The sequence below is a fragment of the Echinops telfairi genome, unplaced genomic scaffold (genome assembly GCF_000313985.2).
Source record: "Echinops telfairi isolate 266 unplaced genomic scaffold, ASM31398v2 ScPeMD7_31;HRSCAF=116, whole genome shotgun sequence".
NCBI lineage: Eukaryota > Metazoa > Chordata > Mammalia > Afrosoricida > Tenrecidae > Echinops > Echinops telfairi.
Genome location: NW_022103928.1, coordinates 13,936,506 through 13,963,597, shown reverse-complemented (window position 1 = coordinate 13,963,597; position 27,092 = coordinate 13,936,506). Strand labels below are relative to the sequence as shown.

The 27,092-nt window shown below is 40.3% G+C and overlaps 1 protein-coding gene across 2 annotated transcripts in view; it reads left to right on the top strand.

Moving 5' to 3' along the window:
* Positions 1 to 27,092, top strand: part of SLC25A26 (solute carrier family 25 member 26) — a 153,282-nt gene that overhangs the window by 108,360 nt on the left and 17,830 nt on the right. For both annotated transcript variants that reach the window (XM_004702417.2, XM_045289852.1), the window contains exons 6-7: positions 9,529 to 9,573; positions 25,531 to 25,600. In XM_004702417.2, the coding sequence (XP_004702474.1) occupies positions 9,529 to 9,573; positions 25,531 to 25,600 (115 nt within the window). The remainder of the gene's footprint in view (positions 1 to 9,528; positions 9,574 to 25,530; positions 25,601 to 27,092) is intronic.

Below are 27,092 nucleotides of genomic sequence, written 5' to 3'. Positions count from 1 at the left end.
TGAATCCTATTAGTAAACGTTCACAACTGAATCTTATTATCACCTTCCCAATTCTGTTACCCAGACCCACCAGGAAACAGGTCATTTGGTGGGAGCTACCGAGTCTATGGCTAGCAGGATCACAAATATCGCTCACTGAAGATGGCACACTTGAAACACTGAAGAAAAAAAATTGCTGACCAAAAATTATATACATAGTAACGTTGTCCTTCATATATGTGTTAGACAGGGTTCTCTAGAGAGATAAAACCAGATTGCTGATAAGTGTATGTATTTATTTATAAAGATAGATATATAACACAAGAAATGAACTGTTATATACAAATAGATAGATATATAATACAAGAAATTATAAAGTTAACAGTTAAATTATAAAGCAGTACAAATGGCTCAGTGCAACTCACTCCCGTGAGGGAGTTGTGAGACACTAGCAGTCCTTCAAGTCTTGAGGGCTGCCAGATCTTCTTTAGAGAGAGCTAGGCTATATAAGCACAGCAGCAAATAATAAGGCAGGTCACCAACTGTCAGTCCCTAGCTCCAGATATGTAAATTTCAATCCTGTGGTCTTAAAGGGACCTCAACTTACAGCGACACAGTCCACAGGCTAGGCGTCCCACAGGTAGTGTAGCCTCTAAATTGAGGCACAGAACAAGCAAGGCAGCCACACACTGGTCTGATGATCAAAGAGCAAGAGACAAGAAAGGCGAGGCTCAGGACAGTTTTTAAAATTTTGGGAAGAAAATAATAAATTATAGGGTAACTGCAAAGAAAATAAATCTTTTCGTCAAAATAAAAAAAGAAAATGTTTTAGTGAATACAAAAACCAGGAAGTGGTAAGAAAATTCATAAAATTAGCAGGGAAAATTACGAGGGTGCACCCCCCCACAAAAAATCCAAAAAAACCAAAAACCAAAACAGATAAAAGCTCCGCTAGGAGGAGCTTTCACAGTACAAGTTTTTCCCCACTCAGTGAACATCGAGCAACTCACTCTTTGAGTTAGTGCACCGGGTGGTGTCACCTAGGAAGGTTCTTTCTGGTCACAATGAACTTTTTCGTAAAAGCAGTTTGACTAAAACCTTGGTTTTTTGTGATGGCCAATTTAAGAGAACAGCATGTGACTGTGAAATTTTGTTTCTTGCTTAGGAAAAACGCTGCAGAAACTGTTGTGTTGTTGCACACAGTTTACAAGGACAGTGCTATGGGAAAAACTCAATGTACCAGTGGTTTTCTGATTTTCAAAAGGTGAATACTTTCTTAAAAAAAAAAGTGAAATGTCGCTTGATAACAAACCTTATTCTGGATGCCAGTCAACTGCCTGAAACAGATGAAAATATTGACAAAATTCAGGCACTTGTGCTCAAAGACCAGTGACGACGGATCATTGCAGTTATCTGGGCTATCTTGGAGCTCGGTTCAGCAAATTTTAATGGAAGATTTTGGAATAAGAAAGGTCATTGCAGAATTTGTGCTCGGGGATGTTTTTCTTACCATCCTGAAAGTAAACTTTAGCCAAACCAGTGGAAGATGACATTGTCACCTCACCCAAAAAACACTTGTCAAGTGAAATCAAAGATCAAGACAGTGCTCATTTGCTTTTTTGATGGGATGAGGATAGTGCCTTTGCAGTTTGTTCCACCAGGTCAGTCTGTTAATCAAGTTTTCTACATTTAGAGGTTCTGAAAAGATTGCGTAACAGTGTGCAACCAAAAAAACCCTGACTTGTGGCAGATGGGGGACTGGTTTTGCCACCACAACGATGCACCTGTTCACACAGCCATCTCAGTGTGCCAGTTTTGGGCAAAAAACATATGCCTCTCTTGCTTCATGCACCCTACTTACTTGACCTCGCTCTGTGCGACTTCTTTTTCTTTCCTTGATTGCAGAGGGCCCTGAAAGGACAGTGAATTGATGAAGTACAAGAGGTAAAGAAAAAAATGTAGGAGGTGCTGTCAGCCATCCAAAAAGATGAGCTTGAAAAATGTTTCCAAGATTTGAATCACAGATTTGACTAATGTGTTGATGTAATGGAGTACTTTGAACTCACTTGGTATTCTTCAATCTGCTGCTAATTTAAGGCCTTATCAAAAACCATTCCTTTAATGTCTGGTTTTTGCTTATTTGTGTGTGTTTCTGGTTTTTGTTTTGTTTGGTTTGTCTTACTGCTTAGGGCTCTTTCTGAAATTGTTTTGTAAAGAAATTTAAATGCGAAGCTTTGAAAAAAAATCCATTTTTTTGTACCCCTTTGTATCTGAAACAAACAGCAGTACTACAAGCAAACACGCAAAACCATGGCAGAGTGACAGCAATATGAACTTTTATCTATCCACAGTAACACAGTGTAAATGGATTGAATGCACCAGTCAAGAGAAAGAGAGTAGTACAGTGGATAAAACAACTCGACCAATCAGTACTGCTGTGTGGACATAGCACACCTTAAATACAAAGAGATTAAGCTAAAAGTCAAAAGTGGATGCGTGAGGGAGAATCAAACTAATTGCAATATTAATTTCTGATAAACAGACCCCATGACAAAATCCATCATAAGAGACAAAGAAGGACATTATACAGTTACTAAAGAGTTAATTGAACAAGAAGACATAAATATAAAAAATAAGCGCCCAATGAAAGGGTCACAAATTATTTTAAAAATTAGCATAATTGAAAAGAGAAATCAGCAACTGAATGATAATGGTAGATTTTAATATACCACTTTCGAAGAAGAAGTGGACAATCAACAAAACCAGAAAAACAACCCAAAAGTTAGAAAAAGAGCATAATCATCTACTTCACCTCATAGATATATATACAGAACATAGCTACCCAACAACACAAGAGATCATCACTTCCAGCACACGCGGAGCATTTTCCAGAAGATATCATATATTAGGTTTCAAAAGAAGCCTCCATAAACTTTTAAAAATCTGAATATTAAAAAACATCCCAGATCACAGTGCTATACAATTAGAAACCAACAATAGGAAGATCAAAGCAGGGGTTGGGGTCAAATACATGCAATCCAACACCTTGCTAAAATCTATCAGGGTAACAGAAAAAGCCAATGAGAAAAATATTTCTAGGAAAAATGCAAGCAGAAACAACATACTAAAACCTTTGGGACACAGGAAAAGCAGTCCTTGGAAAATAATTTCTAGTGCTATTAGAAACACTAACAAAAAAAGAACAAAACCAGCACCTTAACCCAAAAGCTGTAACAACTCAAAAGAAGAGCAGCAAAAGAAGCCTGTAGTCATTAGAAGAAGGAGGAAAGCTAGCACAGAAAAAATGAAACAGAAAAACAATGGACTCAAAACTAGAAGTTGAGTCTTGGAAACAATGAAATTGACCGAGCACTGGCAAATCTAGCAAAGGAGAAGATGGGAAACACATGAATAGGAAATGAAATAGATGAGGCCACACAGACGGAAGTGAAATGAAAAGGACAGTAACCGGAGTCTGAAGAACTGTGCCCCCAACTCTGAAAACCTGGAGCAGCAGCTAAACACTCTACCTCCCTAAACTAACCTAAACCTGGAAGCAGCAGCTAAATTTAGAAACACTCTTACCTACCTAAACCAACCTAAACGGGGATAGAGCATTTGAACAGACACAACACAAGAGAAAAATGGAGCAGTTCATTAAAAAAAAAAAGCCTGGCCCAGAAAGCTTTTTGGTGAAGTCTGCCAAACATTTAGAGAAGAGTTGACCCAGTTCTGCTCAGGCTTTTCCAGAACATCAAGGAGAGAAAATTCTTCCAAATTCATTTGATGAAGCTAGCATAACCTTGATACCAATGCCAACCAAAGACCCTACTTTAAAAAGAAGGAAAATTATAGACCAGTATCCCGCATGAGTATAGATGTCAAAATTCTCCAAATCGTAAGGAATGGAATGCAAAAGCATATAAAAAATATGTCATGACCAAGTCAGATTGATACCAGCTATTCAAGGGTGGTAAAATGTTAGAAAGACAATCAGCCCACCAGATAAATAAGGAAAGAACTACATAATCATATAAATTGATGCAGAAAAACCAAGCGGCTAGAGTTAACACCCATTTCTGATTTTTTAAAAATACCTGAGAAAATAGGAATAGAAGGGAAAGTTCTCAACATAAGGGTGTGAAGGGGCTTTTAAAAGTTTGTGCAAAAATGCTCTTTAATTCCATTTTCCCCAAAACCATTTTGAATCCCCCTTTGTGTACAAACAATAAAAAGAAACTATTTGACGGTTCCCAGAGGTTAGGGGGGAAAGAGATTAAATCACTAACTAGGAGTAGACACGTTAATGTAGGTCAAGGGGAAAAGCAGCACACAATAAGGTGAGGTTTAGTAAAAAATGACCCAAGGTAAATGGAGGCCCTGGGAAGAGGCAAGAGGTCAGCATTATCACACAGGCCATCAATAATAGTAACACCAATGATAACGGGTGTGAGGAGGAGACTGTAAAGCGATCAGTTGAGTGGGTTGCAAAGGCTATTTCTAATATGTATTTTACAAAGGCTTGACAAAAGATATTTCTACATACGTACAACCAATAGCATGAAGCCCAGTGTATGAAGTGTTGAATGGAAAACTGATTTACTTCCGTAAGTTTCCACCCAGATCACAATAAAGTTTTATGATTTTTCTTTTTTTAAGTTCTTTCTCTTCATTTACAGTACCTGTAAGTTCGTTGTAGTGGTTCATTGTAAAAAAATCAAAATAACTTTACTGTCGGATCTGCACTGAATGCTGCTCTCCCACTTTTTCCACGGCAGTGGTCACTTGGTGGCAAGCAGCTTGTAGATGTTCAACTGCATGTGTTCTTGCCTTGAGGTGAAGGTAGAGTACTTACGAGGAGGAGGACTCTGTTTTATCTGTGTGACACGTTCATGGCGGACCCTCAGTGTAGCGCAGGAATGCAGACGTTGTCGTGCAATGGAAAGGGAGCTCTGTGGATCACCTCCAGATCCTTGGCCTAGTCAACCACTCACTTGGTATTCTTCAACCTGCTTTTGATTTAAGGCCTTATCAAAAACCATTCCTTTAATGTCTGTTTTTTGCTTATTTGTGTGTGTTTCTGGGTTTTGTTTTGTTTGGTTTGTCTTACTGTTTAGGGCTCTTTCTGAAGGTTGTCTCTGCCAATGGTGACCACTTCACAGCTTTTTAAACATACTTCTGTTTTCCCCGGCTTCTTTTACTCAAAGTAGTATTGTGTTCACTGTAATCTCCACCAAGTCTTTTTCTCTTACAATGTTTTCTAATGTATTTTTTTCAGTGATAGTAGTAGAAATTTAGAGCTGAATAATATCCTAGAAATCATATCCCCCCAGTTATATTACAAATCACTTTGTTGTTTATTAAAGGACCACCAGGTTCAGCCATATAAAAGAGCACATGGTTATAAGCATTGCTTAGCTTCAAGGATAATTCTAGTCTAGAACTTGGTGATAGGTAAAGTATGTAATTGTTATTTCATTAGTAACGTTCAATAACTCCTTTCTCTATTTGCCAGACGTGTGTTTTATTTTGTCTACTTTTACACCGGATCTTCATAGGCCCTCTTCTATAGGTTTATTGTTAAGTGTATTACTGATATCCATGCAGAGTTTTAACAGGTTTTGTTCCTCCCATCCATCTGCCTCTTTATGGTAGCTGGGTTCACTGCTGCTCACTTCTTAGTGCCCTGGGTCTTAACAACCTTAGTTAAACAAACATCTTAAATGGGGGCATTAAACAGGTCACAACAGTGAGCCATTTTGTAACATTTGGTGCAATAAAATGGGTGTGTTGTTTTTTAGAATATAAGGCCTCTGAGTACAGCTATTCATTTTCGGCACCTATAAAACATTTCTGAATAACAGCTTACATCTGTTTGGGGTATAACATTGCACATTTTGAAGAAACATCACTGTTATGTAACTCAAACAGGACATGGGGAAAGAGCTGGCTTTCTGACGGGCCAGTACTCTCGGTCTTTGTTGAAACGGGGGAATCTTACTTGCTGGCAGTACTTCGTTCACATGTGTGAAGCAGATTCTCATGTTTTTTTCCCCTATTGTAAATGACCATGAGCATGCAGTATGATTTTGACTTGAAAAATATTTGAAAAATTTTCACACTGCAGGAGCTTATTTTGTGAGGCATAGTTCACTATCAGAAACCAGAAATAAATTTAATTATCTGAGTTTTTACAGCACAGTTAAGTACTTTCAGCTGTCAGCTAATCATTTTTTTAGGGTGAGTGAAGTTGAACTTCCTATCATCGCACTGCAATTATCTGGTCATTTCAACATGTGATTTTAAAACTACTCCTTTAAACTTCAGGGTTAATTTTTCATAGAGGAACATGCATAAAATGCTCATTTAGAGGATTTAAAATCTAAATAGAATTAAGGACAAAATAAGTGCAGGTAACATGCAGCTCAGTTTTATAGGTTATTTTAACCAAGAAATGAATAAAGCTAGCATTAACTATTATAATTTTTAAACTTTTGTTAAACAACTTTATTGGCATATAATTTACATACCATACAATTCATTAGTCCAGAATGTGATATATTGACATTTGGGAAAGGGAAGTACAAAGAATAATATCATATCATCCATAATCTCATTCATTACTCAGTAGTCCTTTTGGGTGCGTTTTACTACACATAATTGTAAATTTGAACAATTTTAGAAAAGCTTTTAAAAACTATTACACAGTTGGTGGTTGGGTTTTGATAATTCAATTCAGTTTCAAAATGGAGTGTGCTGGCTGCTTTTACATTGTGGTGACAGTAGACTAATTTGACCCGTTTCATAGGACTTTTGACATACAAGCTGGGGTGCTGCTTATTTATGAAGATGTCAAATTTCTTACATAGTCCAGGCTATTTGACCCCTTTTCCCAATAGAAGGTGTGCCGACCATTTCCGTGGCCACTGTCAGTATCAAGGTCAGTGTCAAGTCAGAGTCAACATTTGCTAAACTTCACATTTCTGATTAAAGTATTTCAGAAATAATCTGAAGTCTTAGATGCATACAAAGTTGAATATTTGTTAATTCCTTCAAAATTATGGAAGTACCCATAAACATAGGGGTCCTTCAGTGAGATAAACTTGTTAGCACAGTGTCTACCCCGAGAAATATACCTGGTAACATTAGCTCTTACCTATTCAGACGTACTTTGAAAGAAAGGCCTACTTCTCTACTTCCAAAAACACAGCCATTGGGAACATGAGGTTGACTTAGTTGGAGTAGACTCAACAACAACAACTGGTTATTTATATAAATAAGAGCCCTGGTGGCCTAGTGAGTGAACTGTAAGGTCAGCAGTTCAACTCCACCTGCTGTTCCGAGGTGAATGAGGCTGTTTGCTACCACAAAGATTTACAGCCTTGAGAGCCCACAGGGGCAGTTCTCGGCACTGTATGGTCACTATGAGGCTGAGTCCACTTGATGGCAGTGCTTAGTGTTATGTTCTATAAAGTAAGGTAATTATCCTGACCACTCATATTTCCTTAGGACAGGCTTACTCTTCTCTCTGGCACTAAATCGGACCTGTAATCTGACTTCTTCTGTCCATTTAGAGCTCCTACACTCTGCCAGTATTGATCCTCTGCTCTTTCTTCTCTTTTCCCTCCTTCCCCCTTCTTTCTTCCGTCCTCTACTCTCTTCCCCTTCTTCTGCCCCCACTCACCCTCTGCCTTCTCTCTCATCCTCCCTGTCACCCATCCTCCCTCTGTCGCTGTCTCCCTCCTTCCCACCCCTACCTCTTTCTCTCCAGTCTTCCTGCTCCCCCACTCCGCCCGGGCCACACCCGACCTTATTAACTCCCTTTCTCTCTCTCTCCCTCTCTACCCGCAGCTGCATGTGTACAGAGTAGAACTTAGTTAGGCATTTTAGAAGCAAATTGCTAAGCCTGACTTCTGAAGCACTTATGAATAGGTTCAGCCCCCAACCTTTTAGCTAGTAATCGAGTGCTTAACTATTCGTGCCACGTAGAAACTCCACTACTTACTCTCCAGAACAGACAAACAGGCTTACTGCCGTCAAGTTGATGCAGACTCATAGTGACCTTATAGGACAAGGTGGAACTGTCCCTGTGGGTTTCTGAGACCTCCTCTTTTATTTTTAAATTGGGGGCTCTTAACAGCTCTTATCACAATCAATCCATACATATATCCATGTGTCAAACACATGTGTACATATGTTGTCATCATCTTTTTGAAAACATTTTCTACTTGAGCCCCTGGCATCAGCTCCTCATTTTCCCCCCTCCCTCCCTCTTGTCCCCTTGATAATTTATAAATTATTCTTTTTTTTTAATGTCTTACACCGACCGCTTTCTCATTTCACCCACTTTTCTGCTGTCTGCCCCCCGGGTGGGGCGTACATTGATCATTGTGATCGGTTCCCCCTTATTCCCCACCCCCTACCCCCTTTTTAAAATTGTTTACTCTCCCTTCTTTCCCGCCTCCTACTCTTACCCTCCCAGGATCGCTGCTCCCTTACTGGTCCTGAGGGGTTTATCTGCTCTGGATTCCTTGGGTTTCGAGCTCTTATCTGCACCAGTGTACATGCTCTGGTCTAGTCAGATTTGTAAGATAGAATGGGATCATGGTAGTGGGTGAGGAGGAAGCATTAAAGAACTACAAGAAGGTTGTGTATATCGTTGGTGCTATACTGCACCCTAACTGGCTCTTCTCTTCCTTGTGCCCCTTCTGACAGGGGGTGTCCAACTGACTACGGATGGGCTTTGGGTCTCCACTCTGCCCTCCCCCTCACTCTCATAGATATGCTTTTTGTTTGTTTTGTTTTGGGTCTTCGATGCCTGATACCTGATCCCATTGACAATTCATTATCACACAGGCCGGTGTGCTTCTTCCATGTTGCTTCTCAGCTAGATGGCCACTTGTTTATCTTCAAGCCTTTAAGACCCCAGCTCTATATCTTTTGATAGCGGGGCACCATCAGCTTTCCTCACCATATTTTCTTATGCACCCATTTTGGCTTCAGCAATTGTGTCAGGGAAAGTGAGCATCACAGAGTGTCATGTTAGTAGAGCAAATTGTTCTTGCTTTGAGGGAATACCTGAGTGGAGGCCCAATGTCCATCTGCTACCTTAATACTTTATAAATAAATATATGTACATAGGTCTATTCCCCTGTCATTGCATATAAATATATTTACATATATACATGCCTGTATTTGGACTGCTATAAATGTCCAAGACTTACTCTTGATGCCACCAGAGTTTCCATTGCTTATCATAGGAGGTATATATTTTGTCATATCAGTAGCCAGACCCTCTGTATTCTAACTTCCTCATTTCCAATGAGCTTTGAAGTATTATCTTATGTCCCCTTGGACTGAAAAAGTTAGTAGACTCTGTCGACAGTTATAGTTAAGTCCTCTTTTAAGCTTAGCCTACATGTTTGTTTAATAATAGCTTTATGAGATATATGAAATTTTAAAGTACAGTTTCCAGATAATGGAGATTTGTTTAGTAATGCCTGGGTAACTCTGATTATCCCAACGAATTTTTTTCTTCTTTCTCTCCAGATTCCTTTCTCTTTGGTCCAGTTTCCTTTATGGGAATCGTTAAAGGTAAGTTTTTCCATCTTCATATTAAATTCTTTATTATCATCAAAAATTCCTACAGTTTCAGTATTGAATAGTACAAAATAACTGGTTCGCAGTTTAAAAATACTCAGAATCCCTGTTATTAGGTGCTGACAAATTGGTTAGGATGCAGAAACCCTATATAGCGGAATGACATACTGCTCTGTCTAGGAGCCTCCTCACGGTTGTTACATTTCAGCCTGTTGCTGAAGACTGCCAGCCTGTCTCATTGAAGAGCTCCTCCTTTGCATTGCCCTCTGCTTCACCAAGCACGCCGTTCTTTTCCAGGGACTGGTCTCACCTGATAGCATGTCCAAAGGAAGTGGGATGCGTTCCGGCTGTAATTTTTTCAGGACAGATTTGTTTGTTGTGACAGCCCACAGTACCGGCAAATTCTTTGCCAACATGAGAATTCAGATACCTCAATTCTTGTCTTCTTTATTCATTGTCTAACATTCACATGCATATGAGGTGATTGAAAATACCATGGCTGGGGGTCCAGTATGTGTTGCCTTCTTTAGTGTTTTATAAATTATCTCCAGGTTCTAATATCCATTGTAATGGCTACCCCGAACTCACAGGTAAAATTCATACCATATATACTCGAGTATAAGCCAACCCAAATATCAGCCGAGGCACCTAATTTTACCACAAAAACTGCATTTAAAAATGTGCCCACTGTAAAACATGACAAAATAATAATAATTTATAAATTATCAAGGGTTCGCGAGGGAGGGGGGCAGGGAGGGAGGGGGGAATGAGGAGCTGATGCCAAGGGCTCAGGTAGAAGGCAAATGTTTTGAGAATGGTGAGGGCAATAAAAGTACAATGTGCTGACACGATGGATGCATGCTTTGAGATAAGAGTTGTATGAGGGGGAGCGGGGAGGGAGGGGAAAAATGAGGACCTAATGTCGGGGGTTTAAGTGGAGAGAAAATGTTTTGAGAAACGATGTACAAATGCGCTTTACACAATTGATGTGTGTATGGATTGCGATAACAGTTGTATGAGCCCCTAATAAAATGTTAAAAAAAAAAAAAGAGTTGTATGAGCCCCCATAAGAATGATTTAGAAAAGAAAAAAAAATGTGCTGAAAAACTCAGCTTATACACAAGTCTATACGATAATTAAAAACTTTATTAGGTGAAGTTAAAAAGTTGTAATGCCAGTGAAAAATGCTCAGGGTTGAGTTGTTTATTAGGACAGGTTACAAAGTTACAAAGTTTGGTCCTGTCTACTAACCAATGCCCAAAGTGCATACCCATCTGTTGTAAGCTTCAGCCCAAAGGCATTTAGCTAAAGCTCCCTGGGTCAATAAACCCAGCCCCCGGAATTAAGTACCCATAGACCATATCCAAGTACCATATCCAGTAAGCACCCATGCAGAGGAAGGTCATTTGGTGGGAGTTAGAGAATTCGGCTAGCAGAGCCACATTAAATAATTCATTGCCCCTGCAAGGTGAATTTTAGTCCTCAAAGTGACATCCTTGCTTCTTGGCACTTTAAAGAGATCTTGTGAAGCAGCTTTTCCTAATGTAGGATGTTGTTGGATTGAGTTCTTGATTGCTGCTTCTAGAGCATTGATTGCGGACCCTAGTAAAATGAAATCTTTAACAACTTCCAGCCTTTCTCTGTTTAGCATGGTGGTGTGTATTGGTACAGTTTTGGTTTTCTTCCCCTTGAGTTGCCATCCATACTAAAGGCTATATATGTTGTCTTTAATGTTCATCAGGAAGTGTTTCAAGGCTTTCAGCAGCAAGGTGTGTCAACTACATGATCGAGGTTGATATATAGCCTATAGTATATAGTTTACTGGTAAATAAAGGTTAATAAACCTTTCTCTAGTCATGGTGCTTTGTTCTTCTTCATACAGTCAAGCTTCTCTGATTATTTTTAAACAATTTAAAGAGGTAATTTGCAGCAGAATTGCCCAATGTAAAACATTTGACTTCTTGACTGCGGCTTCCGTGAATATTGCTTATGGATCCAATGAAAATGAAGCCCATGACTGCTTCAGCCTTTCCTTCACTTATCATGACATTCTTTACTGGTCCCATGATGAGGATGCTTCTTTTCTTTGATTGAGCTGCTATTCATATGGAAGACCATCATCCTTGGCCTTCATCACTAAGTTCTTCAAGTCCTCTTGGTTTTCAGCAAGGAAGTTTGTATCTATGTATTACAGATTGTTAATACATAATTGTATAACTATATATATGAACTTTTACTTATAATTAGCTTGTTTTAGAAGTATGTAGAAACATATAAAACCATGTTTGCTTTTTTTAGCCATGTATATTTTTCCCTTTAAAAGTTAAGCAAATTATGAAAGTTTATAAAATGTCCTGTAAGGATGTCTGGGCTTTGTATCTTGCCCTAGTGTTCAGCGTCAGTTTGTAGTGCAGAATAGAGGTGTGTTAAGAATGCTGCCACTTGAAGAAACTAGATGGTGCTCAGCTACTAGAAAGAACAGTGTCTGGGAGTCTTAAAGGCTTGTTTTCAAACAAGCAGCCATCCATCTGAGGAGTCAACAAAGTTCACATGAAAGAAGCACACCCGAGTGATCTAAGGATTGTAAATAGTGTAATCCAAATCTAAAGAAGGGAATGGTAGCAGAGCTTAAATTGCAAACACCTGTTTTTCTGTATATAAAATCCAGGATAAGTAAATCTATAGAAACAGTAACTAGATCAGTGGTTCATTTGGGGTATGGCAGGGGAGGTTGTGGGGAAATGAAGAACTAATAATGAGTACAAGAATGAAGAAAATGTTCTAAAAGTGATTTGGTGATGATTGTACAACTACTCTTGATGTGATTGTATGATATTTTAATTATGTGCCCATAAAACTGTGTGGGGAAAAATGCTACTACAGTTCATGTTGTTCTACTGCTGGACATATTACAAAGTTATAACTCAGTAATCTAGACAAAATGCGAGCTATAAACACAGGTACATTTAAAGCAAAATGAAAAGAAAATCAGTCTAGTTATATGACAATATGAAATTATAGTAATGATTTTTTTATAACATCCAATCATAGCTTTTCATTAGAAGTCAGAGAGCAGTGGAATACCCTATCAATTATACTACAGTGTGTAAAGGAATTGGGCTTTTGATTTACAATAGAATTGTAAACTGCCAATAGTTTTTATCCCACTTGACAAGTAAATACCTTGTTTTTTTGTTGTTGATTCGCTTTTTAGTAATAGTGAAAATGCGTACCACTCCACAACACATTCTCTGTTAACGTTCCTGGTGGGTGCTGTCAAGTCGTTTTTCACTGATAGTGCTCCTGTGTACGACAGAATCAAACCCTGCCCAGTCCTGTCATTTTCACACTCATTGCGATGTTTGAGCCCACTGTTGTAGCCAGTGTGGCAATCCATCCAGATGAGAGTCTTATTTTTCAGACTCTCTACCAAGCATAGTGTCCTTCATTCGAGACTGACGCCTCTGGGATATCATGTCCAAACGACCTGTTTTGCCCTCCTTGCTTCTAAGGAATACTCTCACTGTCTTCTAAGATTTGTTCATTCTTCTTGCCTTCCATGATATATTTAATATTCTTTGACAGCACCATAATTGGAAGAAAGATGGGGCTTTCTACCTGTGTACACAGTTGTAGTCTCAGATCCACACAAGGGCAGTTCTACCCTGTCCTGTGTGGTTGCTATGAGTCGGTATCCACTCAAGGGCGCAGTGAGTTTGATTTTTGGAATACCATACATATAAGGCATGAATTTTTCTTTGACATTCCTTATTAATTGTCCACCTTTCACATGCATATGAAGCAATTGAAAATACCATGGCTTGGTTGCCGTTCTCCTTAATCTTCTACCATATTTTTTAGTAATATTTTTTTAAAACACTAATTTAAATAGCCTGCCACTTTCCTGTCAGTTTGTCATATCATGGTGCTTTGCATGTTGCTGTGATATTGGAGCTGTGTCTCTGGTATTTCAAATAACAACAGGGGTCATCCAAGGTGAACTGGTTTTAGCAGATCTTCCAAACAAAGAACAGACTGCAAAGAATAAGTAGGCTGTCCGCTTCTGAGGAATTAGCCACTGGATAGCAGCAGAGAATTGCCAGGCACAGTGATGGTTGGAAGGCACTCACAATGACTGAGAAAGAGCTACCTTTTCAAAGTAGAGCTGGCCAGAATGGCATTCATAGAGTAAAGCTTTCAAGACCTTCATCTGTGGATGGGGCATGACTCAAAATGAGAAGAGACAGCTGCAAACATATTAATAATTCGAACTTGAAATGATTGAAGTATGATTCTAGGAACATTGGACGGCATCAAACATGAAATGCAATGCATACATATTGATATGGTAGGCATTAGTGAGCGATAATGGACTGCTGTGGGCCATTTTGAATTACATAATCCTATTGTTTACGGTGCCAGTAATGAAACAGTCAAGAGGAATGGTGTCACACTCATCCTCAGAAAATGTCTGTGTAAGTCAGAACTATCTTGAAGGCACCTAACAACTGTTTAAAAGATGCTCAATCCTGAGGATAGTATATGATTGTGTTTACACAGACAAGTGCACAGAGTAATTTGAAACGCATTCCAGTTCATACATGCACAAGTTTACTCCAAACAAAACATTTTCAAACACGTGTCTGTAATCAGCGATGGCTAGAGTCAAATTCTCTCAGTAAGACATTTCTCTTAGTCTCATTAAGGTGCCTTCCAAAAAGGGTGTAGAGACTTCTGGAAGATGGTAGACTAGGTAGACATGCTACATAGATCATTCACAACAAAGATGGGCGGGACCAGATGGAACAGATGCAGATGTTAGTCCTGAAACTCTGAACTTCAGGATGGAAAAGTGGATTGGATACTGATGAGGTGAAGAGGTTAAACAAAAGTGGCTAGAGGGCAGACAGGTGACTTATTGGCAACCTGATGCCAATACAGTCCTCTTGAACTGTTGTAAGCAGCATTCCGTTGGGACAGACCTGATAGCTAAGTGCACATCAGTGCCTGGCACAAAAAAGTTATACTATTTTTGTTGCTATTGTTTGCCTACATTTCCCTGCTTGTATTTTCTTTTCCTTTATTTTTTTCTTTGCTGTTTTTCACCCCCTTGTTCCACCTAAGGCAGGAGACAGCAACCAATCATTCCAAACATCTCAGTCACAAGTGTACCTCCTTCAGCTCCATCTATTGGGTGAGGGCCCTTACCTGATCCTGTAAACCTGATCATTGAAAAATAGTAGCCTACACCATCCACACCTGCCCTAAACTTCACCATAAGAATATTGAACAGAGAAATGTACGGACAGTCACATTCTCTTTCACGCTTGCCAGGAAATATGTAGTGAGTGCCTATGATCACATCGACATACAATCGTTAATTAAATGCAAATACAACATCACAATGCCTCAGAGAACACAGCAATTTCATTTCACATCAAAACAAGACAGAGTGACTCAAACAAGTAACCAAAATACAGATCCAAAATCCTTTTCTAAGGAGGAAATGGCATTGGAACTACCTGATAAGAAATTCAAAAGAATGCTATTTAGGTACCATCAAAGAAATGAGAGAAAAATGAAGCTGCAAATCAAGGAAAATCCAGATAAAACTTTAGAAGCATTCAGAAGCACTAAAAGAACTGACAAAAGAAAGGAAGAATTAGAAATCATACAGAAACATATTAGTATTAAGACTTCAAAAATAGATAATACATTAAAAAGGTAATAAAGACTGGAATTGAATCAATGGGAGACTGAATTAGGGAGCTGGAAGACAAATCTCCCAATATTAACATGCTAGAGAAACAATCAGAGAAAAGACCACCACAACAAAAAACAAACAAAAAAACACTGTGAAGAAAGCCTAAGAATTATCTGGGACACTATCAAGAGGAATAACATGTCATCAGAATTTCTGAACAGGAAGATACAAAAAAGCACAGAGAAAAGTGTTCAGGTAGTATTTGAGTGCTTCATAAAGGATAGTTCATCGCTGTTGGGTTGTATGCTTTGTGGATGAAGTGCCAATAAAACGGTTTTTAAAAGGCAAACAGAGAGCTCATCCAACTCAGTGCGGGCCAGAGTGAGCGCAGCACCACTGCCGCTGGGCTCCGACTGGAGCAAGTCACGCGCAGCCTTGCTTTATGGCTTGTTCCCCTTCTAGTCTGTGTGCAAAGGCTGCCATCGTCACTTTTGAGAGCCTGTGCGTGAAATCGCCGTCTCCTTTATAATGTTTTATACAATTCCGATGGTGGATTAAGTGGCAGTGAGACCTAGATAGAGGATGAAATCAAGGACAAGTCTAAGCTTGAAAGAAATGAATATGGCCCTTTCTTGTTGTTCTGCAATTGAATAAATGATTCTGCACACATGGCTGTCACTGTACCTCAAATCATGTGACTTCATTCCATAATCTTGCAAAATTGAATAGAATAGCTGGAGACATTTCAGATTATATAAATGTCCATGTGCTGGAGCCAAAACACTTATTTTCAATGTATTATTCAGTAGATAGCAGTGCATATTCGGGTGGATCTTTTGAAGTGAAAAGCAGAGCCATCTCTTCACTCTCCACTGGCCACCTGTTCCAGATTGGAATCTTACCCATTTTATACTGCTGAACCTGTCGTTTGCTCTTGCTCCTATGGATGCCAGAACAAGTAGGGATAACGCCAGGCACGGGGAGGAAACAGTGTGCTGACTGCCACATGCTGCTCTTCCTCTGGGAGGCCTTGAGCAAGGCCTCAGGAAGGGCTCAGCAAGATTAGAGGAACCTCATTGTTCTTGTCGTGCTCACACTGAGCGTTTAGGATTTTTCATAATATCCTAATGGATAATAGAAATTCCATTACTTGAGGGAAATATCTGACACGTAAACATTGTGTACCTTTAAACAATCATTGTTGTGAAATTCAATTAAGGCATCTAAATTTGGTGCCTTGGAGCATCTAACTATGGTTGCACAAGATGTTAACTCAGGGAGAAGCCGGTGAAGGATATACGGGAAACTTTCACTATTTTTGCAACTTTTTAATTAGTCAAACGATTTCATAATTAAATATTTAAGTTATTAAAAATATATTTTTTTAAATTTCCAATCAGCTTGTGTTAAAGAGCGTTAAGAAAAACTACAGAAGTGAAATTAAGAACATTTCTTAAGCTGGAAATTTCACATGAATAAGATATTTACATTAGAAGACATTTCACAGGAATATAAGATATAGAAATGTCCATAGGTGCACCTGAAACTTTCGTTTTCATTTGGAGGAAAACTGAAAAGCTGTCGGATACTGAATTGGGGTAAGCATCAGGAGCAGGAGGGTGGCCTGTGTTTCCTGCTCTCACTTCCCGGTATTTTCCTTCACAATCCCTAAGTGAGTTGGGAGACTAACCCTTGATTTTTGGAATTGGGAGCTCCCTTTCCTACTTGGGGCTCCTAACCACGAGGGCAGCGATTCAAACTCTCCAGCCCCTCGGGAGGAAGAAGAAGCGGTCTGCTCCCGTGGAGATTTATAGTGTTTTACCCTGTTAGGTCCTTGTTTGTCAAAATCATCTTGAGGGCAGGGGGTTTGATTTTGCCCCTCCGCCTTTCAGTGAGCCCTGGTGATTCACTGAGTCTAAACGGTAGGTTGCTAAGGGAAAGGTCGGTCGTTTGAACCCGTCAGCCACTCTGCGGGACTAAAGGTCTGCAACCTTAGAAACCCGAGGGGCAGCTCCACCCTGCTGTTCCACGCCACTGTGACATGGAAATGGCTCCAGGACCAAGGCCTTGGTTTGGGTCTCCCCTTCGATCCCTCTCGTTGTTTCATCTGCCTAGACAAGAATAGTCAGGAGAACCTTTGGTAACTTAAATGCTAAGTTTTTCTGACAGGTTCTCCAAAGTGGAGTGTGGGAGGGGGAGATAAATGCTCCACTACTATTACATGTCCACGTTATTGAAACAAATTTGCTATATCCGAATCTTTTCTGTAGTTAGTAGTGGACAGATGGCAGCGTGGAACTTGCAGAGCTGCTGGTGCACCACTTTATTTGAGTGCAAGGCTCCTGATTTTGGGGAACCAAGCAAACCAGCCTCAGCTTCCCACCCACTATCTGTGTGACCTCAGACCTGCCCTCTTCCTGTATGTGTGAGCAGTAACACACCCTTTCCGAAATGAAGACGGTAAAACCTTAGCACTGCACCTGCTACCTCGTCAATGCAGTAATGTAAGCGGGGGTAATCTGGTGGCACAGCAGTTAAAGCACGGTTAATTGGGTGAACACACCAGCTGCTCTGTGAAGGAAAGGAAACTGTCTGCTCCCATGAAAATGACAGCGGGAGACTGTGGTGCAGTTCCCCTGGGTCCTGCGGGCATGTTGGGGGTCAGAATTCACTCAATGGCCGTAGAGATGTTGTCAGCTGTAATCAATTATATGATTGGCTTCACTGCCCCCCCACCACCAAAAAAACCCTCACAGCTGAGTTATGCCGACCCATAGATACCCTATAGGACAGGGTAGAACTGCCCCCTGTGAGTTTCCAACACAATAATTTTTTAGGGGAGTAGAAAGTCCCTTTCTGCCGCAGAGCGGCTGATGGTTTTGAACTGCCAACCTTGTGGATTGCTGCCCGACATATAACCACTACACCTATGCTGTGTTTTATTCTGTTTTTCTGTCCTGCCTTAAATTAGTTAAATACCATTAACATTACTGCTTACCCTTTCAGAGTGACCTTTCCTGCCTGTGCAGCCATTGCCCGTTAGCTGCTCTACAGACTCCAGCAGATGTGCCATTTCAGAATGTGTCTGTAGGCCACAGGTGGTGCGGCTGCTTTGCTTCTTTCTTTAAATGAATCGTTTGTTAACAGCACACTACTTTTTAGACTGGTCTTAATGTTATATTTTCATGTAGACACTTCTTCAGTTTTAAAAATGAACAAGCTCATTTCAGAAGTGGACATCGACGTCATTTGTTCATTCATTTGGATTTTTGACGTAAGCCTAGTGGACACTGCTGTCTGTTGTGCAGAAGTACAGTGTCTCATAGATACCAGTGCTGTCAAGCAGCTGTCATTTCCAAACAAATTTGATTCAAGTGTTTAAACTATATTGAAGAGGGTAAAATCAAGCATTTGCCTTAAATGATGCAAGCTTTCTGGAAAGGGAAATGTAAGAGCAAACTCGTTGATGCACCATATTGACTTACCCAAATTGCACTTCTGCTCCGAACTTCACATCTCTTGGTCTAAACTCCTTGTTTATAAAATGTCGATTAAAAATGGTACCTATCTCATAAGACTACTGAGGATTGAAGTGGTTACTGTGGGTAAAGTGGTATGGTGTCTCACTGCCATCCAGTTGATTCATAGTGACCATATAGGACTGGTTAGCACTGCTCTGCGGGTTTCTGAGCCTACAAATCTTTATGGGAGCAGAAAGCCTCATCTGTTTCCTGCAGAGCAAGCTGGTGGTTTTGAACTGGATGACTTTGAGTTAGCAGCCCAGCGCATCTTTGTTGTCTTAATTAGTGTTCTCTACCTCCCTAGGTTCTAATATCCATTGCAATGGCCATACAGAACTCACAGACAAAATTCATGATTAAAGGGTTTATTAAGGAAATCAAGAAGTTGTAATGCCAATGAGAAATGTTCAGTGTTGAGTTGATTAATAGGACATGCTACAGAATTCTGTCAAGTCTGCTAATAAATGCCCAAAAGGCATACCAATCTTTTATAAGCCTCAACCAGAAAGGTATTCAGCCTAAGCTTTGTGGATCAGTAAACTTAGAATTAAGTGGGCAGAGGCTCCCCAATTTAGTAAATTTCTGCCTAAAGGCACTCAGCTTCACATCTGTGGTCAGCAAGTCCAACTTCCCCAATTTAGTGCCCAGAGGCGCCCTACTCTGCAAGGTGGCCTCCTGCACAAAAGCCCTCAGCTTTACTTGCTCAGTGGGTTGAGAAGCCCATCACTCTGTCTCATGCTCTGGTGGCTCCTGGTTCCACTGCTACTCTGATGGTATAGCTCTCTTATGGATCTAGGAGGTTTGCTGTGCAGGGATCTCAGGTTCAGGGGACATGCTTAACTCCTGATGCTTGCTGGTAATGAAATCCCACTTCCAGCTTCTCAGAGGGCTCATTTTATGCACAGTAGGATGGCACTCCAGGGAATCCTCTTTGCAATTACTCACAGGAGAACTCCTATCAATATCTTACACTACCTTCATACCAGACCCAGGTAGGGGAAGGTCATTTGGTGGGAATTAAGGACTTTGGCTAGAAGAGCCACATTAAATAAGTCACAGCCCCTCACACATGACATATTATGCCACCAGGGCTCCTTAGAACATAGTACTTAGAAATTGTACTTAATACAAGTTCTTAATACATAGAAATGTAAATATTTTTATTTTCCTCATGGGTGCTATCTGTTTTAAGAGGATTTCTCTGTGTGCTTTTAAATTACTCAAGCCAGGCGATGGTGGAAAAATAACCATTTTATGGAGAGTCTATTGTAAACTCTCTTCAGCCATCTGCGTCTTCCCAGCAGTCAGTCTCTGTCTCTCTCTCTCTCTCCTGGCACCTCTGAAGTCTTTCCCACCTATTCCCTCACCCGTTTATAACCAAGTCTCTTCTGCCCTGCTGGTCTGTTTACCTCCATGACTCTACAGTGCCTGGCATGTTGCAAGTAATTTATGAGTAATGAAGTGCCTTTGATTTCCTCCTATCTGGTGTGTAGTTTGTATCTAGTTATTATTCATTCTTTGTTATTGCTTATACATTTAGCATCCTCCCTTTGAGGCTCTTGAAATTGTCCATAGGTATGTCCCCCAGTCATCATCAGAATCTGATTTAAACTCATCTTTTCTAATAGTCAATGAAGTAGGTAGCGATGTTAAAACTGACATTATCGTGAGGAAACACAGTGTGCTGCCATCAAAAGAGCATCTGGAAAATAGGCGCACATTAAGGGCCTTATTCTATAACACTGCAAGGAAATGGAGTTCTATTGTACTTTGCTTTTTGGGTTGTCTCCAATGCTTCTCAGAGCTCTGTGAATATTATGCTTTCTACAACAGCACACAGATATATTTGCAAACATCAGAGCACATGTTCTTTGTATTTGGCCTACTTCCCCCTCTCAGAAGAAAAGCTGCTCTGTGTCTGCCTGGCAATTAAAACCCTTTGTACTGTAGTTCATCGTCCAGGATAAAGTGTAGCTAATCTGCTTTTGCAGCCATCCTGGATCATTCCAGTGCCACCCCCCAGGGGGCAGTATCACCCACTTAGGGAAACACTAAATTAGAGTATTAACAGAAAATATATCAACTACTATAACTGTGATGGTTAGGTTTATTTTGCCAACTTGGCCAATAGGAACAGGTGGGCAGAGTTTAATCTGGTTGCAGCTTGATTGGAGGGCTACCGAGATAAAGAAGAGCATCGCTTGAGTTTGAGATCACTGAGGGGCGTGGGGGGTCTGCTTCACTAAGCACCCGAGCTACTGCTATTGCTGACCCACCCGGCTGTCTGCTCCCTATGGGCAGACTCCATCTGCTTCCTTGACCTTGGGCAACCCATGTGAGTTGAAGAACTTCCAGGATATTAGCTGTTCCACAGAAGTGAGTTGAACTGAACCCTCTGTACCGCTGTGTGGACTAATTAGCTGTTATATTCCTTCTCGCTGTATAAACCTACCCTCTTATACTTATATATGTATAAAATCATAAGTATCCTGGTTTGTTTCTCTAGAGAACACTTGCCCAACACAATAGCTATCTTTTGAAGGCCATTAGTAATAAAACTTATTTTTAGCTTATCCTTGTTCACCCTCTTGAGGTCACAAAAATTCATTTGATAACTGCATTCTTACTCCAGTAAATGTTATAAATGCAGTTTCAGGTACTCAATTTCTTTAGTTTGGAAGGAAGGGAATATTGCCAGTCCTCAGACTCATATTACTTAGATCATTTGTTTTGTACTTCATGGGGTTAGGTATCTATTTTTAAAAAGTTGGTTAGAATTAACTAAATAAACAGGGTGACAAGGGCTTTGATTGATTTGTGTAGTTTCGTCTCCATCTCTCAGCCTCCAGATGTGATTCTTCATTGGGAAGCTGTCCAGCAGAGGGAACAAGGACAGACTGTGCTGTTTTCTTTGGCAGCTGTGGCACCGTAGACACAAAACTGAGCCTAGTGCCACTGAGCTGATGCCGACTCACAGCAGCCCCGCAGGACAGGCTGGAACGGACAGTCTGGACAGAAGCGGACGGCCACATTCTCTCCCGCAGTGCAGCTTGCTAGGAGCCTTGTGTTTAATGCTTTGGTTGTGCTGTTATCCTTAAAAAGAAACTTAAATTTGCCATTTTACTCTAATTAGTTTATCACTAGCCATTTCAGCTAATACATTCAAGAGGTCTGTGCTGTACTATCTGTTGCCATTACGAGTTGTGGTAGAGATCCGAGCTGCCAGCACGGTGAGACAAGACAAAGAAAAGGTGAACGGGGCACCTTGATTGGAGAGAGTAGGTTTTTATGGATTGCGATAACAGTTGTATGAGCCCCTAATAAAATGTTTTTAAAAAATACGGAAGGCTTAGGAGTAAATCTGAAAACCAGCTGCACGATCTGTATGGCACGTACTGCGAGGGGCTCCTGACAGAATGAGAGGACTGAGGTGAGGAGAGAAGTCAGATTTGTGGGTTGGAAAACATACTATTGTTGAGATTTCTGCTCTGCCTAAATGAGGTTTGGTATAGAAATTGATAAGCTGATTCTAAAATTCATATGGAAATGCAAAGAACCTGGAATATGCAAGCCAGTTTTATAAAAGAAGAGTTGGAAAAATAGCACTACCTGATTTCAAGACTTATTGTAAAGCCACAGTACCCAAAAAGTATAGAATTAGCACACGCAGAGACACAAATATAACATGTTCATAATTTGCATCATACATAGAGAAATAACTCAAAATTGTTGATAGACCTAAATGTAAAGCCTAAATGGTTGTATTTCTAGACAAAAGCAGGAGAAAAATCCCTGTGCCCTTGGTGTAGGCAAAGATTTCTTCTACATAATATCAAAAGCACCCATAGAAAAACAATTAAAATTTTCTGTTCTTTAAGAGAATGAAAAGCCACACCAACAGCAGATTCACTCACTCACGAGGGTCCGTTGCTGACTCATAGCAACCTTATAGTAGAACTGCCCTATTGGTTTCCAACAGTAACTATTGACAAGATCTGAAAGCCCCATCTTTCTCCCAGCCAAAGATTAAGAGAAAATATTTGTAAATGGTTTCCAGAATGTATAAAGGACTCTCCACTCAGCAGTTTAAAAAAGCAATAAAAATGTGCAAAATATCTGAACAGATACCAAGCAAGATATGTGGATGGCCAATAAGTACATGACACAAACAATTCAACCTTGTTGGCCATCAGGGTGCTCGATTCAAACCCACATTTAGAGAACACTGCATACCTCTTAGAAGAGTTAAAATGTAAAAATAATGGGAGAAAATGTAATTCTGATACTGGTGCTGGTGGGAATATAATATAGTATCATTTGGGAAAACGGGTTGGCAATTGCTGAAAAAGGTTAAACATATACCTATCTTGTGATTCATTTATTTCATCCTGGATATGAAGGGGCTTCAAAAGTTTGCTGGAAAATTCTATTATCTCTCAATTCCATTTTTCCACCAACTGTTTGAGACCCCTAATAATCAGTCAAGATAAATGAAAGCATGTGTCAGCATAAAAGCTTTCTATATAAATGTTCATAATAACTTAATTTGTAATAGCTCCAAATTAGGAACAACTCAGATATTTATCAACATTTGAATAATAAACAAGTTGTGGTATGTACATCCCTAAAATGGAATATTGCTCACCAGTTGGAAAAACAATTTTATCCTGAATGAAAGAAGCTATATTAAAAAATAAACCAATTCCTATTTGCATGTATGAAATTCTAAATATTGTACTCTCATCTCTAGTAACAGAAAGATTAGTGATTGCTTACAGATGGAGATGGGGAAAAGAAGAGGGCTGAGAAGGAGGATAGAAAGGGGCACAAAGACACAAACTTTTGCAAGTGATGAACGTTTTCATGACCTTAATTAAAACAGTGGTTTCATGGGGAGTGTTATTTCTATGTTTTGGGTTTATCAATACTTACCACATTGTGTGCTTTAGATAAACATAGCATATTGTATATCAGTCATTCCTTAATACTTGCTACTTTTTAAAGAGTGCATCTTTGAACCCATACTAGCCCCCTTGTAGCTATGTTACAAATTGACTTTAAAAAAAAAGAGTATCACTTATAAGTTATTTGGCTCCTTGTAGGAAACCAAATGATCAACAATTACTTTAACACAAAGATGAGAGTGTAGGGGCGTAAGGAAACTAGACTAATGGAAATGGAACAAGTAGACAGGAGCATGGAGGCCAGTCACCAGTGTCCCTGGATAGCCTGTGCAGAAATTGGAATGGTAACCTAAACATGGCTCTGACTTGCACAGTTGAAACTTTGTCAATAGATCCCCCTATGATGCAGGCTGGACCTGATCTGGTTTCCAAAATGCTCTGTATTTTTGGTTTGTATTGTTTTGCTTGTTCATATTAGAGCGCATCTCAGAGGTGTTTGTCATTGGAGGCCGCGCTCTTGAAGCTGTGTTAGATGCTTTCCTGGTCTGTGAAACCCAGGACTGAGGAATGATAGGGACTGAGGAAATGATAGGCAAGCAGACTCAGGAGGGGAGGAAGGTGCATGATGGTGGTAGGTTGTCAAAGGGAGACGGTGTCAAGAAGGCCATGTAGAAAAAGAAGGTTTGGAAATATTGTGGTAGTAATTGTTCAATTCTGTTTGACGTAAGTGAAATATGGAATATGTATGGAATCCCAACTAATAAGAAAAATAAATAGTGCAGGCTCTGCTGTCAAAGAAGCCAAACTCACCGCCATTGGGTCGATATCAGCTCATAGCAACCGATAGGACAGGGTGGAACTGTCCCTGTGTGTTTCCAAAACGGTAACTCTTTACAGGAGTAGAGAGCCCCATCTTTCTCCTGTGGAGCGGACTGGTGGTTTCAAACTGCCGACCTTGTGGATCACAGTCCAGTGTGTAACCACTGTACCACCAGGGCTCCAGAAAGCCTCACTTCTCCCGTAGAGCAGCTGGTAGCTGCAGCCCAACGTGGAACCTGCCCTGACACCAGGGCCCCGGGCTGTCCGATAGCCTGAATAAAATGTAGCTAATCACTGGAGCCAGCACCTCAGGCTGCTATGGGAATTGTGGGCTCCAATCTGCATAAAGAGATTAGGTGGTGATATTATTTCCCATGTTACGTGACTAGGTCCTAGCTCCTAGTAGATCATTAACTCCTGGTGGGCTCAGTGAGCAAGGCACCATGTCTCTGTCATGCCCACGTTGCCCAGGGAGAAACTTGACATAGGTGTTTGTATAATCCTAAACCTAACACATGGAAAGTATAAAAGGGTTTGAGAAATGTTTAAATTGATACTTAAGTAACAAAAGCTTATCCTTCAGATATGTAAAACATGTTTTTTTAAAGATCTGGAGTACAATTTTGCCACACTATTCTGATCTGATTTGTATATTGTGGTATCTGCTGGTTCAGGGTTATCTAAGAAATACTTAGGGTGTTGCACTGATTGACAGCTATAGATTACTTATTTCTATCTGTATGCACAGACTCAGATGTGACTGTGTGTGTCATAGATATTTCTTGAAAATGGTGTCCTTCGCACACCATTGTAGCTGTCACCCATATTTAACTTCATTAGAATGCAGTCAAGTCCTTGGGAAAATCACTTATGTCATCACTGAAGCATGTCCCCCAAATAGCTTCTCACTTAAGTTCCCATCCCCAGAGCTAACCCACAGGAGGTTCCGATAAATTCAATACATTTAATAACTTGTCTTTTTTTTTTTTCTCCTCAAACCCAGGCGCTCTGGTCCTGGAGGCAAGATCACGTGGTGGATTCTTGGCAGTCGGCAGTCTGTGGAGCTTTTGCAGGTGCAAAGGATTTTATTATACTGGGATAGACCAAAGAGTGGGGAGAGAAATGTGACTGTATTAACTATGCAGACCCAGCATTCTTTAGAAATTCCAGATTGTTTAGATGAAGACAGTCTCACTAGCTGTTTGAGGAAAGAAAGTGTCTTTGGGGGAGAGGAGAGGGGAAAGGGGGGGAAAAACTTTCTAGAAAGGTGTCTGGTTGAAAGACAACCAATTTGTTTTTGAAAATTTTTCTTTTTCTTTTTCATCTTTATTAAAGCCTTCTGTCAGGCCCTTGGATTATCTTAAAAATGAGTTATAAGCCCTTCTGTGGGAAGAGGCGTGATGTGGGGGCAGGGCTCACTGTGCTTCTGTCTGCCCGGAGTCGAGCGTGTGGGGCCGCGCTGTTTCTGCAGATGTCGTGATTCACGGTTCATGTGACATGCTAGACAGCTCTGTGGATTAACTGGTGTCGGGAGAGCGGAGGCCACTGCACAGCTCACTGAAGGCTAAACCACTCTGGGGGAATAGGTGATCACGACCTCAAGTGTCCAGAAGTTTTCAGATGTGAGCACAGTGACAATATGTGATGCTGGGTTGTCTTCACTTGGCCAGCCATGTAAAATTTCCCTTATGGCTTTAATGAGAACCCAGGTGCTAAAGAATTTATTAAGTGATAGGTTTAGCAGCCTGGGAGAGAAAGTCATTTTGTTATTACAAATAAAGGTAAATTACAATTACAGCCGAAATAAAACAAAATGTAAATTTGCCAGAAAATCTGTCAGTAAATTGTCAGATATACTGGCTTGGGATGTCAACTTTATTGGAAAATAATTCTTTCAATTTCATTTTAATGGTGCTTGGATTAGGGTTTTTGTTGTAGCTACTAGGGAATCGGGAAAAATGCCTTTAATAAGATTCTTTTATTAATAATTGGAGCTGTTTGACTTGTGGAACTAGTTATCAAAAAAAAGAAACTTGCCTCTAGACACGAAGCCAATCCAGCCTGGTGATGATGGGTAATTGTTTCCACATGACATGCCATTAGCTGTGCTCAGTGAGTAGGTGGTCTTGATTCCTTTTCCAGGGGCCTTATCCCTGAGCCCCTGAGCGAAATGTGCCTTTCTGTGCACTACCTCCGGTGCCCTGGGGACAGAGTGAGCCTTAGGGAAATGTAGTCATTCTGCCTCAAGAAAGCAGAGTCTTGAAGTCCACAGTACCGTAAAACCTCCATATGTTGAAATAAGCCTAGTTCCCGGGTCCCAGCCCTTAAGAAGCAAATTCAAACATTTGCTTGCAAAATACAGTATTACTTTTGAGAAATTTACACTCATCACAATTCCTTTTTCTGAATAGTGCTCTATTCTCTCCCTCACTCTCTCTCACTCATGTTTGCTCCCTCTCACTCATCCTCACTCACTTTCTCACTCACTCTTTCTCATTCTCTCACTCTCTCACTCACCCTCACTCACTCACTCACTCTTTCTCACTCTTACTCACTCACTCACTC